This window comes from Lithobates pipiens, unplaced genomic scaffold (assembly GCF_037356315.1).
Source record: "Lithobates pipiens isolate NorthernLeopardFrog02 unplaced genomic scaffold, aLitPip1_a1.2 Scaffold_51, whole genome shotgun sequence".
Classification (NCBI taxonomy): Eukaryota; Metazoa; Chordata; class Amphibia; order Anura; family Ranidae; genus Lithobates; species Lithobates pipiens.
In genome coordinates this window covers 4,018,935-4,038,256 of record NW_027507874.1, presented here as the reverse complement: position 1 = coordinate 4,038,256, position 19,322 = coordinate 4,018,935, and the positions used below count along the sequence as shown (strand labels likewise).

Sequence of the window (19,322 nt, the reverse complement as noted above, 5' to 3'; positions counted from 1 at the left end):
TGAGAGGCTGCAGTAGGAGCTGAATTATGTCAGACACAAAAACTGCACAGGAAGCAGGATTTGTATGACTGTCATTTCTGAGGTGGCATCTCAGTCCAGGAAGTAGATGGTGACCCTGGATGGAGCCTGAACAATGGTGGCGCTGGCCTTCTGGAGAGAAAAGCAGATGAAGGCATTGTCAAAAGGAGTACAATGATCTCTTGGAGAGGTAAAGGCGTAAGAGGAAACACACAAATCAATATCTCCACTCAAAACTGGCCTCTCCTGCACATGGACCGCTGTGGCCGGCGCCTGGGTTCTCCGTCTCCATTCTTCATTGAAAGCAGGAGAAAAATTAAAATAAAAAAAATCAGTCGCGCTCCAATGAACTCTTCTTGCAGTATTTTTAATAACCATTACATCGACTGCATACAGCGCTGTCTCTAATCCAAAACAGGCCCTACTTGATGCATTTCACCACCCTTGGCTTGCGCACAAGGATAAGGAAAGTCCTTGTGGGCAAGTCGGGGTGGTGAAATGCATTGGGTGGGCTGGTTCTGGGGCAGAGACATCACTAAATGCCTAAAAGGTTTAAGCCGACACATCACTCGCCATACTGCATATATTAAAGGGGATTCAATTAATATAATAAATCAGAAGTGCTCCCCCCCACCACAAACTCAGACTCACCAGCCCCCCCCCCCCCCCACCATTCCCTTATCAATCAATAAATCATAGATGTTGACTGCCTGTGTTTCCTTTGCTGACAAAGCACACCATGTGGATAAACTATCATCTCTGCACTGAAAGTTGCAGAGCCTTTCCTCCAGCACAGGGGAAGTTTCTTTGGGGCCCCTCCATGGAACTGAATTGTTTACAATGGCTAGACTCCATCCTGAACTTCCAAAAGCAGGAGGCTACTAGAGACAATTCTCATTCATGGTTTTCATCCCAAAATGTTGATTATGTTCTTCCAGATATCACAACCGAAAAAAAGCGACACAGACCGTTGAATCGATTTTTTTGTACATTTTTTATTACAAATGTGTTCATTATTATATAGTTTTGTAGTATAAAATTTTCATAGATAGTTGGTGGGTTTTAAAGAGACACTAAAACAGTAATAGCCCCCAAAGCTGCCCCTCGTAGGAGGGCTGGAGCCAAGAAAGGCAGGGGAGGATGCTATGCTGCTTGCCCCGCCCCCGCAGGATCTGTCCAGCAGTTCTGGCTTGGAACAGAGGCTGTAGTATGATGTCACCTCTGGTTTTATATGCAGAAGGGACATCACTATCTCGCTGTTGGCCCTCTGCAAATGGCAGAAGACCCTTGTTGCAGGCAAAGGGTGGTCCCAGAGGAGTCCAGCCTCAAAACCATAACATGGCATGGCGTTTAAAGGAGCCAGTCTACACAAAGCTGGTGTAAAAAATCTGAACAATTAAATGAAGGCCGTCAGCACCTCCATATTTGTCAGGTCCATTTAAATCCAGACAATGCTGCAGCTGAGAGCCAGCATTCCAGGAGGTCTGACAGTTCCCCCATGCTGAGAACACATAGGGGAAAATTTGCTAAAACTGGAGAGTGCAAAATCAGATGCGCCTCACCAATCAGCTGCCAGGTTTTCTGTCAAAGCCTAATTAAACAAGCTGAAGTAAGAAGCGGATTAGCCATGCACAGATTCCAAGTGCTCCAGTTTTACACAATGCCCTGTAGCTGTTAACGTTCCTCCTACCTACAGGGCTCTGTGATGTAATACTGTTGTGCGCACTCCACAGGTGACATGTATTACCAGCAGACAGCTGATGTAACAGAGCCTAGACCTTCACTGTCACCCAGCTCCTAAATGCGCACAACGGTTTCAAAAAGCATAGCCCTGGAATTGAAGGGAATGTAAACATCTACAGGACTCTGCTATTACGCATGCTCAGGAACTGGAAGAAAACCTGAGGTCAGGCAACTGATGGAGTAGTAAGCTATCAGAATTTTATGCCGCGTACACATGACCTGAATTATGGTCTGATGGTTTTCCCAATGGAATTCCACTCAAGCTGTCTTGCATACACACGGTCACACCAAATTCCGACCGCCAAGAACACGGTGATGTACTAGACGTACGACAGGACTCGGAAAAGGAAGTTCAATACCCAGTAGCCAATAGCTTCCATCTCGTAGTTGAATCTGAGCATGCGTGAGCTTTTGCGTGTCGAAATTGCATACACATGATCGGAATTTCCAATAGAAAGTTTTTCCATCGAGAAAATTGAGAACATGCTCTTAAATTTTTGCTGGCGGGAATTCGGCCAGCTAAATTCCGATGGAGCATACACACGGTCACATTTTCCGATGAAAATCTCTCATCTGTCTTTTGCTGCCGAAATTCCGATCGTGTGTACACGGCATAACAGCGCCCTCTCCACTCTTAGAGCTCCTTTACACTTGCTTCAACTTTAACACACATCAAAGTGCCTACCGCTAAAACATGTTTTTTTTATGCTTTTGTGATGCTTTTTTGAAGCTTTAGGCCCCTTTTACACTTGTGCAACCTGAAAAAGTCGCAGGATTTGAAGCAATGCCTGTGTAATCTTGAGGTCCATAAACCTCAAGTCGCATCAAAGTTCGTACAAAGTATTACAGGGACTACTTTGAAGTCGCACTGATATGAATGCTACTCGTTGGAAATCATGGGATATGACTTTCCATGCGACTTTGAGGTCCCAAGTCACACAAGTGTGAATGGGGCCTTAATGAAGCTTCGCAAATGCTGTGTGCGTTTATTTTCCATTTGTTTTAAAGGGGCCGTGTAAAACCCCAATTGAGTAGTACCCCCACTCAGCAGATCCCCAGCTTATTAGTACACTTGTTCAGCAGATCCCTGCTCAATAGTAACCTCCAGGTCTCCCGATGCTTCACTCAGTAGTAACCCCCAGCTCTGCTGTTCCCTCACACAGTAGTAACTCCCAGCTTTGCCGATCACCCACGCAGTAGCAACCCCCAGTTCTGCCGATCACCCACGTAGTAGTAACCCCCGGCTCTGCTGATCCTCCTCTCTCACTGGTCCCTGCTCACCTACCGCTATATTGCTCCCATGCTGCTCACCATGTGTGAAATCTTCTAGTTTCTCTTGCTCTAGTCCCCCAGCTCTGCTGATCCTCTGCTGTTCAGTCCTCTCTTTCCGGTCCCTGCTTACCTTCTGCTAGAGTGTTGCCATGTTTACACCACATGTGCCATCTGCTAGTTGCTCTACTCCATTCCGGACCCCACTCACCTTCCTGCTGCTCCACACTGCACATCAGATGTGATGTCTGCACCAGGCACTGCCAGAACATATACACATGAACTGGAAGCGACTGCTGATGACGTCTTTCTGGTTCGCTTCTTGGTTTCCCGATGCATCCTGGGATACCTCATACTTGCAATACTTCCAAAACAAAGTGAAGCTAACGCTGAATAAAAGCCCCTCAGAAGCTTCAGGTGCTGAAGGTGAGCATTGTCACTTCTTTGGAGATCTTTTGAAGCACTAAGGCTGGATTCACACCTATGCATTTTTAGTGCTTTTTGCGTTATGCAGATTTGTACTACAGATCGTGTTCCATAGGAAACCATGGTAAATGGACTGTAGTGCAAAATGCAAAAAGCACTAAAAATGCATAGGTGTGAATCCAGCCTAAGCAATACGCGGTATAATTTTTGAAGCAAAGCAAACACAATGTGTGAACAGGACTGTAAGTAAACATTTTATTTAGTAAGAGGGGATTTGACTGGCATTCAGAGTGCTGTTAAAAAAAATAAAAAAAAATAAAAAGTGTGTCCAATGCCACATTTTGAAGAAAGTGTAAACCCTTAAAGCTGAATTAAAGCCTCCTATTGTTTTCAGCTAAGGAAGCTGCCATCTTGGCCTCTGTTTGATCTTCAATTGCCATGATGCTGCACATGTGATCAGTTATGACAACAGCATATAGCCATGCCCGCTCTGCAAGTCTCAAGATGCCATATAAGCTTTCCGTGGTCTATTCTTGGGTTGGTTGTGACTAGACTTGAGCAGTTTGATTTAACCCAACAGGATGGTCATTGTCAAACTGCTCAAGTCCGTCATAACAAATCCAAGCGTATACCATGGAAAGCTTCCATGGCATCTTGAGACTTGCAGAGCAAGTATAGTTATGGCTGTTATTAGGTTTCGATTATGACCATCCTGTTGGGTTTAATCAAACTGCTCAAGTCTAGTCACAACCAACCCAAGAATAGACCACGGGAAGCTTACATGGCATCTTGAGACTTGCAGATCGGGCATGGCTATATGCCTGGCTCTTTATAGCTTGTGAACTCTAAAAAAAAATATTGGGGGCTGTAGTTTTTGTAAAAATCATAATTGGCTGTTCTGTATACAAAAATGTCCTGCTTTCAAAGCCAACCCCACCCGAGACATATCAGTTTTAGATGGGCACAAGTAGATTATATTGCTCTTCAGCTCTTGAACGCTCCCGAGGCTCCCACCCCACTTTCAGTCACCATTCTCTTATATCCAGACTCCCACTTGTTTTCTTTTGCAATAAGGAGAATAAATCAGGGATGAAGTCAACAGCTTGGAGGTGTTGTTACTAGTGTTCTTGGCAGAGTTCAACCTGCTATCAGCCATGTGGAAACGACAGGCTTCTTTTGAAAGGAAGCAAAGCAATCTATGTCAAAGCAAAGGCTTCTGGCCTATGTGGCGCCTCTCGTGTGAGACAAGGGATGACTTCTTGGAGAAACGCTTACTGCAGATAGGGCAGGAAAAGGGCTTGTCCCCCGTGTGAAGCCTCTCGTGCAGGGTAAAGCTAGACTTGTATTTAAAGCATTTGCCGCAGGCGGAGCAAGTATACGGCTTAACGTCTGAGTGGATCCGCTCATGGATCAAGAGGTTGGGCTTCTGGTTGAAGCATTTTCCACACACAGAGCAGGAAAACGGCTTCTCCTTGGTGTGAATCCGCTCGTGGACCACCAGATAGGCTTTTTGCGTAAAGCTCTTCCCACAGTGTGAGCAGGTATAGTCGTAATTGCCCCTGTGGTTTCGTTCATGCCGGCCGAGGCCTGATTTTTGCGCAAAGCACTTTCCGCACTCCGAACATGAGTACCGCTTCTTCCCATTGTGAGTTCTTTGCTGTGAAATTAAACTTGCGCCTCCTATGAGAGCGGAGTTATAAGCATCAGAATTGGAAGACAAATTAGGCCCGTGGAGAATTGGGTGGAGGTGGGGCAGGGCTATTCGGTTTTCTTCAGCCGTGACGTCCTCATCTATGTCACCCTCTGGAGAGAAAACTGGGTATTTATTCCTGAGCTTGTGACCATCTGGAGAGAACAAAAGACATAGATATGATATAGGATTAGGTACACTATATTGTCTGAAATTTCTTTGTATGGCCATTGTGTGCTTCAAGCTTTGCGGCAACAGTTTGGGGAAGGTCCTTTTATGTTCTAACATGGATGTACCCCTGTCTATAAAGACGTGGTTTGACCAGTATGGTGTGGAGGACCTCAAGGCCTTGCACAAAAGCTAGATCTCAATACTACTGAACACTTTCAGGATGAATTGGTACGCCGAACATCAGTATCGGACCTCACACATGTTCTTTTAGCTAAACAACCACAGTTTCCCTAAAGCCCCATACACACTATCAAACTTTCTGCTGAGTTTTTCCTTCAGATTTACCGAAACCATATAATACAAGGTCAAACCTTAGGAGTTTCAATGTGTATGCAATCAGGCAGGCCCTTACACTACATGGTTTTGGTAAATCTGAAGGAAAAACTCAGCAAAAAATCTGATAGTGTGTATGGGGCTTTAGGCATGCACCAAAATCTTTTGGAAAGCCTTTCCAAAAGAATGAAGACTTCTATAGATGTAGAAGGTGGAGCCTTGGTTATCTCTGTAATAATATCCATGGTTCCAGAATGAGATATCCAACAGTGTGATGGTCAGGTATTTACAAACTATTTTTGATGGATCGATAGCCTGAATTTTTCACTTTCTTCTGGATTTAGTGTTTTTCTTACTCACCTGTGCTGATCTCTGGAGGGATTTCCTCCTCTTTATCTAGATCATTATTCCCCTCATCTTCTTCAACTTTAATGATAAACAGGTTCTCATCCTAGATAAGGAAAAAAGCAATATGGGTGATGCCTTTTTAGGTATTATTTAAAATTATGCAAGAGAATATCAGTATACTGTATACAAGTCACCTTTGGTATTAATATGTTGATTTGGCCTACCTTATAAACCTGTGTGATGCTGTGATCCTCCTGAAGGATCTCCTGATCTTCCTGTGTGGAGTCCCGGGAATACAGAGGACGGGGACATCTCTCTGGGGGATTTCTGTTACTGGATCCATCTGTAGGAAACACACACACTGACTGAATACATTGTTTCTATGTATTTATATTAGAGGATGTGTTTATCTAGGGGGATCCTCAATATTGGTCTCGTTTACAAGAAATTAAAGTCTCCTCTTACCCGGTGATGTGAGGGGCGGCCGGTTCTCCATCATGACGTCCTTGTAGAGATCCTTGTGTCCTTCTATATACTCCCACTCCTCCATGGAGAAATAGACAGTGACATCCTGACACCTTATAGGAACCTGACACACACAATGATACAGTCACCATCCAGACACATCCCTTGTCTGTTACTGGATAATGTCCCAGAATTCCCGGTACCGCTCACCTCTCCCGTCAGCAGCTCAATGATCTTCTGGGTGACTTCTAGAATCTTCTTGTCATTGTTCCTCTCAGGTGTCGGGGAGGGCAGTGCAGGCACTGTGATGGGGCTGTGGATCCGGCTCCATCCTTCTACAACACGGGGACGGTTGCTGGGTGTCACAAGCTCACCAAATGTTTTTACTAATATATAGTCCTTTGAAAAAGATAACTTCACATTATTTCATGAATAATTAACATTCCATGTTAATACAATACACCTCTCTCGGGTCTGTGTGTCATGTGACCTAAAGGAATCCTCCTCACCTCTCCGGTCAGGTCTGTGTTTTATTAATAGAGCTAAGAGTGATGTCATGTGACCTCCCAGAATCCTCCTCACCTCTCCGGTCAGGTCTGTGTTTTATTAATAGAGATAAGAGTGATGTCATGTGACCTCCAAGAGTCCTCCTCACCTCTCCGGTCAGGTCTGTTTTATTAATAGAGCTAAGAGTGATGTCATGTGACCTCCCAGAATCCTCCTCACCTCTCCGGTCAGGTCTGTTTTATTAATAGAGCTAAGAGTGATGTCATGTGACCTCCCAGAATCCCCCTCACCTCTCCAATCAGCAAGTAGATAATCTCCAGGGTGAGGTTTAATATCTTCTCAGTCATGTGACTCCTGTCCTTGCCCAATGAGCATTTCTCCTTTTGGAAGGGACTGTTCATGATGATACCTTTGCAGAGGAGTAAAATGAACTTTGATGCAAAGATTATATGGACTTGGTAACTGAGAGCATTTTCTACAACATCAACAGATTAAACTAGGATTGCAATCTACAGGCGTGCCTTGTGACCACAAAACATACTTGTAATCATGAGCAACTGTTTTTATCTGAATCTAAATGTTTGAAACCGTCTGTAAAAGGGTTCCTTTAGCTGGTTATTGAAGCAGAGTCATAGGGGAGCGTTTGGTGCTCTTGCAAAGAGATAGGACGATTACAGGTTACAACCTAAGCAGGCTCCACCTGGAAGAGGCAGCAGCACTTATGGAGGGGTCTGGAAACAAACATTCTCTAATGTCTGTATATACCTTAAAGACCAACTCTGGGAAATAAGCAGAATCTGCGGAGTTGCACCAGCATTGTAAGGGTTAAATGCATGTTAGATCTAGAGCAGGGGTCTCCAAACTAAGACCTGGGGGCCACATCTGGCCCTCAACTAGGGTCAATTGTAAAACCTTGGAGATTGAGGACTAAGGTCAGCAGAGGCTGCCAATGGTATGGCACTCCAACTCAGACCTGGACCCTGTAAAGGGGGGGGGGGGGGGGGGGGACTCTGATGGGGATTTTTTTTGGCCCAAGCGTATTTGTAAAGCAATGTGGCCCTTATTCTGAAACGTTTGGAGACCCCTGATCTAGAGGGTGATGAGAGGCTGCGTTACTGCAAACAACTGAAAGTCATTTTTAGAGGTGCACCATCACTTTGAGGAAAAATTGCCCCCAATATTATCAAACCCCCTACACGTCCTTCCTTTTTCCACAACATGGTTGGCTACTTTCCTTGGAGGAAATGTGTGGTTTGCCAGCACAATTCATGTGGGAGACGTAAAAGTCTGGAATTTAGGTCTAATGTTACCAACAAGGTACACCCTATTAAAGTATTCTGTACTTGTGCCACTACACATGTTGTGTACGTGATCCCCTGCCCTTGCGGAAAACAGTATGTGGGACCTTTCATCCATTCCTTTTCCAAAAGGGTAGGTGAACATATTGCCAGGATCAAGGGTGGCGATATTAAACAAAGTGCCTAGGCACGATAGAAAAAATTAAATAAAATCACGGTAGAGACCCCAGTGGTACCCAATTTGTCATTGACAAAATATACTCCCCCATGGAGTCGGGGGCTATGACCAGGGGGGTCTCATGTTTGGAAACCTACTGGATATACCAGCTACAGACTTATTCCCCCCTTTGGTTTAAACATAGAGTGGGAAATGAATGCTTTTAGTCATCAAGGCTAATATGTTTTAGTTGTGGTTGGTTACCCAGGTGCAATCGATACTTTTTCTATCAATTATTTTTTACCATCTCTTTAACACATTTATTAACGTTCTTTTTTTTAATGTCTTGTTTATGGTTCATTTACATTTATAGTTATTTGTATATAATTCAAATATGATTGTATTGTTGACATTACAGTAGGAGCAACCATTCTGAACACCAGCTCTAGATTTTTTTATACACTCCATTTAATTTTTCATAATTTCCCACCAGAACTATCATTATACAATATTGTAGTTTAATATACTTAATTTTATATGAGGTCACCTTTAACATGTATAATCGAGACTTATGTCCCCTTTATGATGAGCGCCGCTGTTTTGGTTATTATTACGTTGTAGTTTTCATTCGACATTCCAGCTAATATTCGTATTAATATAATCTGGCATTTAGATTATATCTTTGCACGCTGTTATTTTACTCAGCACTTTGTAGTTATGTGTTCCTATCAGCGTTAGTGCCATTGCTTTTTGTTTACATTCAGGCCGTTCCGTATTGTATATTAGGTCACTTCCTGTCCTGGTATCTCAGAATGAGGCTTGAGACACATACGTTGACGCCATGTTGACTATAACTGGAAACGGCCTGTGAATTACTTGGTTAAATTTCCGGCTTTTCATAACGAGGCTTGAGACGCACGTGGCGGTGCCATCTTACCTGAAACCGGAAGTAACCTTGTAAATACCCAGAACAAACACCAGAGCTGTTGTTCATTATGGGGCGCTCTCATATCTATATATAGACGGTAACCATTACGGATCAGCACCCCAGATGATGCCTATTGAGGCGAAACACGTTGGATTGTCACGCTGATCCCTTTGTTGCAGTCCTATTTGAAGCGCTTGTTTTTTTTACCTTGATAATGTAAGTGTAACTCTTATGTTTATTTAATAAATGTTCCCCACTGAATTATGCTATGTGCCCCCTTCTTCCTCTCTTTTATACTCTCGATTGGGCTAATTTGCCCATGTACTACTAATCTGCTGTATCTAGCGTCCTGGAATGTCCGTCTGGAGGTTGTGTCCATACAGCGAGCCTGAACCTTCTGGTCATCTTACAAAGCTTGTACTACTCATCAGGTGTATACCTGTAGGAGTCCAATTTTTCTGGGAAGCAACTGGTGCTTCTGGTGGTGGATCTTCTATGACACTTATCACTTTTGGATGCTCATTCAAGATTTTTGTGACTGTTATTTGTTCACTTTTGGATTACACACCTTGGAACACACCAGGACCTGCTTATGGCCCCTTATGTTTATATATGGACACTACTTTCTATTGAATATATGTCATTATGTATTCTTATATTCGTTATTCATTTTTCACATGTTAATTTTTCACGTCAATTTTATTTTTGATATAATATTTTGTTAGCGCTGCACATTTTCTATATTTGCGTTACTTTATCCCCGCACCAGCTGGCTCCGGCGCCACCACCTCTCACGCTAGTGGTGCTCCCTCTGGGATATCACGCACAATGCAGGGCTATAAATTCTATACTGTACAAGCAACTATGGCCGAGAGCACCCTAAAGAGAAGGCTCCAGTTGCAGCTCTGGAAGGACCCTTCTAGCGTGATGAATAAGTATTACACCTTATCCTTACACCCCCAGACTGAATGAGCTGGGGGAGCCACTGCACGTGTAAATTTTCTCTAATTTCTGGAGTTGAGCTTAATGGTGGACCTGTGTTCTGCCCGGGGTTAAAGGCTAAGTCCACCTTTCTGTCCACGTTTCATGTTACACCCATAATTCAGTGTGGTTGTGTATGGTTCATCCTGTACAGCGCCATCATCCTTTCAAATCGTTCTATTCATAGTAGACTACAGATCCCATCTACCATCATGGTAGAGTGATCCGTACTGCTGAATCGAGCACAATTGTGGTGACAGCACCCCTTTTGTAGTCCAAGGTTCACTGTCTCCAGTGCCAAAAGGTACAGATCTGAAAGGAATAGTCTGAAGAAGCCTGAACAGTACCATACACCCCCCCCCCCCCCAGCACACACACACACATATACACACACACACACTCTGTGCATGGGTGCTCTAAGCATGGAACCCAAGCAAGCACATTACTATGGAACTGGGTCACACGCATGCCTTACAGAAAGCACAGCACCCAAGCAAACACATCACTAAAGGAGTGGGTCACAATGCTCATGTGTGTACTTGGGTGCTAAGGACCTGGGCCACAATGGGCATGCGTGCCCCAAGCACAGCACTCGAGCACACCCAGTGCTAAGGACCTGGGCCACAATGGGCATTTGTGCCCTGAGCACAGCACCAAGCATTACCCAGTACTAAGGACCTGGGCCACAATGGGCATTTGTGCCCTAAGCACAGCACAAAGCATTACCCAGTGCTAAGGACCTAGGGCACAATGGGCATTTGTGCCATAAGCAAAGCACCCGAGCACACCCAGTGCTAAGGACCTGGGCCACAATGGGCATGCGTGCCCTAAGCAAAGCACCCGAGCATCACCCAGTGCTAAGGACCTGAGCCACAGTGCACATGTGTGCCCTAAGCAAAGCACCCGAGCATCACCCAGTGCTAAGGACCTGGGCCACAATGGGCATGCGTGCCCTAAGCAAAGCACCCGAGCACACCCAGTGCTAAGGACCTAGGCCACAATGGGCATACGTGCCCTGAGCACACCCAGTGCTAAGGGCCTAAGCACCGCACCCGAGTAGGAAAGTAATGCTAAGGACCCTCGCTGCACTGCACATGCTCCCTAAGCATGGCACCAGAGCTGACACTATGATAGGGACCCCGGCTATGATGTACACGTGAGCCCTGAATACAGCACCAGAAAAGACACAAAAATAAGGTCCCGGCCACATGCATGCATGACCTAAACATGATGTTTCAGACTTAGGTGGAGAGTTATTTTTGCTGGAGAGTTATACCTCCTGTGTACAGCATTTTTACAAAGCACAGGAAGTCAGGTTGGATCCCAGGAGCCACAAAACACCCAACAAGGGCCCCTGACCCTACAATAGAACAGTTTTGTCTGGAGTCACAGTTTATTTTGAAGCATCTGGATGCAAAGCATGGTCAGCCTCACCCAATCCCAGCCTAGACATTAAAAAAAGAAGTCCTTATAACAATAGTACTAACATCCAGGACTACTGAACCCTATAACAGGTCCACTTAGATGGACCCTAAACCTAGAGTATAAGTGGAGCACAACTGGGCAGAACACACACACCCCAAGAACACACAGCACCCCCTGACCAACCATAACAATGCAGAGCTCACATATTACCTCCAACCTGTGCAGCTCCAACAGCCCAGCGCCAACAGCAACCTCTGCTTTGTGTGCCACGACAAAATGGCGGCCCCCTATGTAGAGGACAACTCCACAAAACAGTTATTTTCGCTACTTATCTTTTATTCTTTTTTTTTTTACATCAGAAAAGTGGGTTGTTCCGTCAGATTATAGCTCCTTTCCTAAGTAAAAGTTCTATCTTTCCGGTTTTCCAGTCTGTTGTACTAACAGAAGCTCAACGCCGAGCGGCGGCCATTTTCTTGTAGCGCGAATTTACCAACTACTGTAAAACCTTTTATAGAATGAACCGGAGGTAATAAAAAAAGAAAGAAATTAGGACAACAGGCGTCGCTCAGCGCTGTGGTGTTACAGAAAGATTTAAGAAACGTTGGAAATAATGTATATTTATGGTGCTGTTCTTTGAACAGGAGGCCGCCATTTTGTGGTGGCCCAGAATGCAAGAAGGCGAAGAGCCCTTGTGGGGTGTTGGAGGTAATGTGTGACCTGTGCATTGTTATGATTGGGTGGGGAGTGCTTAGGGGGACCACATTTGCAAACTGCCATTCAGGGACAAAATTATTTTTGATACCTTTTATACCATTTTGTTTTGGGGAGGGGGGGTAACATCTTCAGCTTTGAGGGGTACATGTTGGGGCCTGGCCCCAAAATTTAAGGACTACAAGTCCCAGCATGAACCCCCTGAGATTTAAGGGTGTGACCCCACAGATTTCACAGGTTCATGCTGGGACCTATAGTTCTTCACTAGTTGGGGCGGCGGGCGGGGGTGTCATATCTTCAGATCTGAGGGGTTCATGCTGGGACTTGTAGTCCTTTACTTTTAGGGATTGCATACCCCAAAAGTGAAGCACTACAAGTTCCAGCATGAACCCCTGATATCTAAGGATGTGACTCCCCCCCCCCCCAAAAGTGATGGATTACAACTCCCAGCATGAACCCCTGAGATCTAAAGATGGGAATCCCCCCAAAATTGAATGACAATAATTCCCAGCATGAACCCCTGAGATTTAAGGATGTGGACCCCTTAGATTTCACAGATTCATGCTGGAACCATAGTTCTTCTTTAGTTGGGGCAGCGGGGGGTGTCACATCTTCAGGGGTTCATGCTGGGACCTGTAGTCCTTCACATTTGGGGGGGAGGGTCACATCAGAATTTTCTATTCCCACCTAAATTCTGTTGCCATCTGGAGTGATGTCTGTCCGTCTAGCCATGGGTTTCTATTTCCAGTAGTGAATCGGAGGCCACGCCTATGGAGTCTCCATCCATTTCAGAAAGCCCCGTGGGAAAAGAGGGCACACACACTGGGGTGGACGGCACCGAAGCCTGGCAGGCCAGGGATGAGAACGGCGGGCTGAGGTGTCATACAGCGGGACGGCGGCTCTGCTACGGCTGGAGAGGGTGTGAGCGGAGGGCTTGTCCTGGGTAGGGCTGTGTGGCTGCTTGGTGTTAGTTACATGTATTGTGTAGGGAAGTAATAGTTCTAGCTGACACACAGCGGGCGGCCCCTCTCCAGTGACAGCTCGGATCCCCACTGTATTCCGAGACACTGTATTGTCCCAGAATGAAGATGCCCGGGACCTGGGACAGACCTGCAAATTGCGGGACTGTCCCGGGCAGTCCTTCATATCTGGAAACACTATTTCTACTAGTGTTTGCTATGGCTGGAGAGGGTGTGAGCGGAGGGCTTGTCCTGGGTAGGGCTGTGTGGCTGCTTGGTGTTAGTTACATGTATTGTGTAGGGAAGTAATAGTTCTAGCTGGCACACAGCGGGCGGCCCCTCTCCAGTGACAGCTCGGATCCCCACTGTATTCCGAGACACTGTATTGTCCCAGAATGAAGATGCCCGGGACCTGGGACAGACCTGCAAAATGCGGGACTGTCCCGGGCAGTCCTTCATATCTGGAAACACTATTTCTACTAATCACAGTCTATAATCTATTAGGAATATGATTTACATCATATGCCTGCCCAGCCCACCCGCCAGATAGAAAACATCACCTTTTTTAGTGTTTAGCTGGTTTTTTAGTGTTTTTTGTTCACACAAATAAAGTTTTCTTTTGGTGGTATTTGGTCACCACTGGGTTTATTTTTTATTATATAACTGAAAAAAAGACAAAAAACTTACAAAAAAAAACAATATTTTCTACTTTCTGTTATAAAACATATCTGATAAAATCAAATTTAGGCCAAAATGTATTCCGCTACATGTCTTTGGTAACAAATCCCCCAAATTTTTGGGGACACTAGCATAGATCTGATCAGCATCTTATAGGGGGGCTGTGATAGTGTGGCGGGCAATCAAGGACTGGCACTGACACTGTCTGGGAGGGACGCCAACTGACACTATCTGATGTCGCTAGAGCTCCATCCAATAGGAGAAGCTCCGCTTGTTCCCAGAGGACGGCGGGACCATTCAGAAAGCGCAGCGCCACTCATGCATGCTCAGTAGGGAACAGGCTATGAAGCCAGAAGGCTTCACTTCCTTTTTCCCTTAGTGAAGATTCTGACACCTGCACCCACAGCCGATAGGCTAGAGGTGCTGACATTGCAGGATACCTGTCCTTATAATAAAAGTCTTTAAAAAAACGTTACATTTTTATTTCACAGACTGGAACTCCGCTTTATGTCTAGGTACACACCTGTGTGGGTGGTCCTGCTGTGGGACCTGCACAAATTCCTGTAGCTGCAACCACCCGCACAGTAAAACACGGGACCCGCAGGTGGCATTAGTCTGAATGGCACGCCACCCGCACTGGAAATCGCACTAGCACTGGGAACCACGCTGTACTCGCGGTTCCCATGCGGGCTGCGATTTTCAAAGTTGTGCCGGGATTTCTTTCCTACGTTTCACAGTGGGAACAGCAGCCCATTCAAATGAATGGGCTGTTGTGCCCGCGCAAGCCGTGGTCCGCACAGCCACGCATATGTGAACCTAGACTAATACAGTGTTAAGTGATAATACTGTACACTGTCACTGTACTAATGACACTGGCTGGGTGATCAAGAGAGCAATCAAAGGGTTAACTGTGTGCCTAAGTAGGTGTCTGATTTTGCTCATAGACTGGCTGGCTTTTCTTCCTGATTTTGACTCTGAATGGTAAGTGAAAGCAGGGAGAAAAAAACATCCAGTTCTAGCTTGTGTGTTTACTAACACAGATCTGTGCTGTGATTGGCCACAGCAATCAGCAGGTTCACAGCCAAGATCATTGTCTTCAAGCCTGCTGATGAAATCATGCTGTGTCCAAGTGCAGCACAAGAGACAGGGGGCGTGCGCGCTTCAGTGTAAACCCAGAACAACAAAGCCGATGGGCAGCAGTAATTATTCTTTCGGAAAGCACTCAGACTCCACCCGGTGCAAAAAAAAAAGCGAAACACAAAACATGCACAGGGTGTACACATGGTCCTCCTCCGAAGAGAAAGGACCCTAGCACTGATCCCCTGGGGTGCAAGGATCCTGACCAGGACGGGGGGACTTCACTGGTCCACCTGGCTGAAACCAGGCGGACCCCGTTCTCTTGAAAAACAGACCAACCCAAGTACTGGGTGGGGCTCCCCCAAAGGGAGACCCAATGAGAGAGGGCGAACTAAGCCAAAATGCCATGTCCCTCCCAAGACTTTAAGGGCAGGCCCAAGGAGCTATACCTTACTACTCAAACATGAAAAAACTTGTACAGTCCAACAAGAAAAGAAAACAAACACGACAAACAAACATAAAAGTGGGGGGAAGGATAGAGGAGAAAGTGCATACAATGGCAAGTTTTTCCGGCCAGGAATAAAAAATTTCTCTAGTCCGAGCAAAAAGTCTCAGCCCTAGAGGTAGATGTGAAAAAAGTGTGTGTAGTGCAGTGACCTTGGTGCCAATAAAACTCAAAGTGTACCCAACACACTGAGAGTTACAGCACACCTGGACTGCCACTTCAGGGGCACATACACCAGGGGCTTCTTTTGGAGACTGGCTTTCGGCCATACCAGTGCAGCCCCATCCCTACCAGGAGTAACCCATCCGGCTTTCTCAGGGAGAACCTACTCCCGGCCCCCAATTACCTTCAGGCGCTCTGGTTTCGGTTCCTACAGATACTAACCTTCCAGGCTACCATCACACCAGTGGATTTGCATAGCCACCGCCACCCCAACCTCACCCTATGGCCGGGACAGTAGCACAGCTCCTCCACTAGTAAATGGTAAGAGCAGATACTACACTTGATCTTAGCTCAAAGGCTGAGAAGCGATGACCAGCAGTAATAGTTAAACTGGTTTGCAAGTGATTATATTGCATTTTTGTTTATATATATTTACTGCCTTTAGGGCCCATTCACACTAGAATTGTTACTGAGTTCATATAATCTTTATATTAAAGATATTTTTTCTTCTTCTTCTTCTTTGCACAGGTTCCATCATGATAGGTTCCTTCCAAAAGGAGCAAAGCTCATTGGACCAGGACAGGAGTCACATGACTGAGAAGATATTAAACCTTACACTGGAGATCATCTACCTGCTGACCGGAGAGGTGAGGAGAATTCTAGGAGGTCACATGACATCACTCTTATCTCTATTAATAAAACACAGACCTGACCGGAGAGGTGAGGAGGATTCTGGGAGGGCCATATAACACAATTGTTTTATTATACAGAGTTTTCCTCCTGTGAAATCTGGTGACATCACAGTGCTTCAGACTTCCTCCCTGACATCTGAGAAAAATGACAAGAAGATTCTAGAAGTCACCCAAAAGATCACTGAGTTGCTGACAGGAAAGGTGAGTGGTGCCGGGAATTCTAGGATATTATCCAGTAACAGACAAGGGATGTGTCTAGATGGTGACTGTATCATTGTGTGTGTCAGGTTCCTATAAGGTGTCAGGATGTCACTGTCTATTTCTCCATGGAGGAGTGGGAGTATTTAGAAGGACACAAGGATCTCTACAAGGACGTCATGATGGAGAATTGGCCGCCCCTCACATCACCGGGTAAGAGGAGACTTTCATTTCTTGTAAAGGAGAGAAGAGTATTGAGGATCCACCTAGATACACACATCCTCTGATATAAAGACATAGAAACAATGTATTCAGTCAGTGTGTTTGTTTCCTACAGATGGATCCAGTAACAGAAATCCCCCAGAGAGATGTCCCCGTCCTCTGTATTCCCGGAACTCCATGGATGAACCACATGGGATCCTCCAGGATGATCAGGTACTTAAAATTATACTTCATCCAACCAAACCTAAGGATAAGTTATACAAAAATGTAATAAGTAAGATGTGATAAATGTGAGGGATGAGCTAATGGAGAAAAGTAAAGATTCTGTTGTTAGAGGTGGGATAGTCTTCCCTGTAGAGATGATTTTTCAGGGATAGCAGACAGAGTAGGAGATAGCCAGAGAGAGATTGGGGTAGGGAGTTTCCAGAGGATGGGAGAGGCTCTGGTGAAGTCTTGGACGCGAGCAAGGCAGGAAGTGATAAAGGAGCTAGGGGAAGGTGGTCTTTGGAGGAGCGGAAAGTATGATTCTGGTGATATTTTGGTACAAGGTTGACGATGGAGATGGGGACAGACTTGTGGATGACTTTGTATGTTGTGGTTAATATTTTGAATGTTATTTTTTGGGTGATCAGAAGCCGTTGGAGGGATTAGCAGAGACGGGTGGTGGACATGGAGCGGTTGGTAAGGTGGATGACTCTAGCAGCAGCATTTATAATAGACTGAAGATTGCATGGCCTGTGTAGAGGTAGGCCAACAGGAAGGGAGTTGCAATAGTTGATGCAAGAGATAACAAAGAAGCAAATTAGTAGGTTTGGGTTGTTGGTTAAGAAGGGGCGTATTATGGAAATGGCGTATTATGGAGGTGAAGGCAGCAAGATTTGGACAGTGATTGGATGTGAAGCTGATAGGACGGGTCAGAGTCCAGGATTATACCTAGCAGTGCACCCTGGCATGCGGGGAGGGAAGGATAGTTGTACTATAGATCTTGATAGAAAAGTTGGGGGGAGGGGGGAAGGAAATATCATGAGCTTGGTTTTGAAAAGATTGAATAACTGGTGTGACTTCCATACGGATATGTTAGTTAGTGAATTAGTGATGCTCGAGGAAACTAATGGGGAAAGCTGAGAAGCAGATTTAGGTGTCGACAGCAAAGAGATGTTATTGGAAGCCATTGGAAGCAATCAACTGCCAAAGGATGAGCTATAAATAAAGCAGCCTTTCTCAACACAGAACCCTTGAAATAACTTCCTGGTCTCAGGGAACCCCTGCTAAAAAATAACAATATCTACAAGTCATTGTACATTAGTGGGGTGGTCAGTGGGAAGAACTCTCCTTACACTGGTGGTCATTGGGATGATTTCCCCCTTACAGATAGCTAAAAAGATCAATGGTGTCAGTGGGAACTTATCTGAGAGATATAAACTACTCATTGCTCAAGGAACCTCTAGCATCCGCTGGGGACCCATGGAACCCTGAGATAAAGAATAGTCGGGGTATAAGATCAGAGCCTTGGGGGAAAGAGGAGAGAACGATATAGGACTTGTAGGTGAAGAAGATCTTAGAAGAAGGAGGAGAACAAAGAAAGAGTAAATGGTGCTGATATAATTCAGAAAACCTATATATATACAGTTAGGTCCTCTGTATGCCACCAGAATAAAAAAAAACAATCCAAATGAATTTGAAGTGCAGACTTTCAGCTTTAATTCAAGGAGTTGAACATAAATATCAAATACAAATTTTAGGAACTGCAATCATTTTTATACACAGTCCCCCCATTTTCAGGGGCTCAAATGTAACTGGGAAAATGAATAGAATCATAAATAAAATGTTATTTTTTAATATTCTGTTGAGAATCCTTTACTGGCAATGACTGCCTGACAATGACAATCACTGTCTGGAACCCATGGACATTACCAAAGACTGGGTTTCCTCCTTTCTGATGCTTTGCCATTCTCTAACTGCAGCTGTCTTCAGTTGTTCTTTGTTTGTGGGTCTTTCTTCCTTTAGTTTTGCCTTCAGCAAGTGAAATGCATGCTCAGTTAGGTTGAGATCAGGAGATTGACTCGGCCATTGCAGAATATTCCACTTCTTTTCCTTCAAAAGCTCCTGTGTTGCGTTTGCCGTGTGTTTTGGATTGTCCATCTGTACTGTGAAGCGCCGTGTTTTCTGACAGGTAACAGCTCTCACTTATGCTCGGATCGCTATGAATCCACATGACCCTCCTGAGAGATAGCAAGGATCTTAAAGTCTTAAAGTGGGCAGGGCTGGGACAATCTGACCTGATGTTTCACATAGCTCAGCAGTTAGTATTCCAAGGACATCTGGCTGTTGGTCACTAAGAAGCTTCTTACACAGTTAA

The 19,322-nt window shown here is 45.1% G+C and overlaps 2 protein-coding genes across 2 annotated transcripts in view; one reads left to right on the top strand and one right to left on the bottom strand.

Moving 5' to 3' along the window:
- Positions 1-993: 993 nt before the first annotated feature.
- On the bottom strand, positions 994-12,076 carry LOC143957133 (gastrula zinc finger protein XlCGF66.1-like). Its single transcript, XM_077467287.1, has 7 exons — positions 11,970-12,076; positions 7,261-7,379; positions 6,674-6,862; positions 6,464-6,587; positions 6,223-6,341; positions 6,011-6,101; positions 994-5,301 (listed from the first exon to the last, which is right to left on the bottom strand). The coding sequence occupies exons 2-7, from the start codon at positions 7,369-7,371 to the stop codon at positions 4,658-4,660; spliced, it is 1,278 nt and encodes a 425-aa protein (XP_077323413.1). The 5' UTR covers positions 7,372-7,379; positions 11,970-12,076; the 3' UTR covers positions 994-4,657.
- A 219-nt stretch (positions 12,077-12,295) lies between these two features.
- LOC143957207 (uncharacterized) overlaps positions 12,296-19,322 on the top strand; it is a 441,673-nt gene continuing 434,646 nt past the window's right edge. Inside the window, exons 1-5 of the mRNA XM_077467351.1 lie at positions 12,296-12,464; positions 16,380-16,498; positions 16,622-16,744; positions 16,831-16,954; positions 17,079-17,176. Of these exons, the coding sequence (XP_077323477.1) occupies positions 12,380-12,464; positions 16,380-16,498; positions 16,622-16,744; positions 16,831-16,954; positions 17,079-17,176 (549 nt within the window). The 5' untranslated portion in view covers positions 12,296-12,379. The remainder of the gene's footprint in view (positions 12,465-16,379; positions 16,499-16,621; positions 16,745-16,830; positions 16,955-17,078; positions 17,177-19,322) is intronic.

Excerpts from the sequence above, each read along its gene's own strand:
- LOC143957133 (XM_077467287.1), bottom strand. The coding sequence starts at position 7,371 with ATGAACAGTCCCTTCCAAAAGGAGAAATGCTCATTGGGCAAGGACAGG. Across the intron at positions 6,588-6,673 it reads TTGAGCTGCTGACGGGAGAG|GTTCCTATAAGGTGTCAGGA; the intron begins GTGAGCGGTACC and ends TGTGTGTGTCAG. Across the intron at positions 6,102-6,222 it reads GCATCACACAGGTTTATAAG|GATGAGAACCTGTTTATCAT; the intron begins GTAGGCCAAATC and ends TTCCTTATCTAG.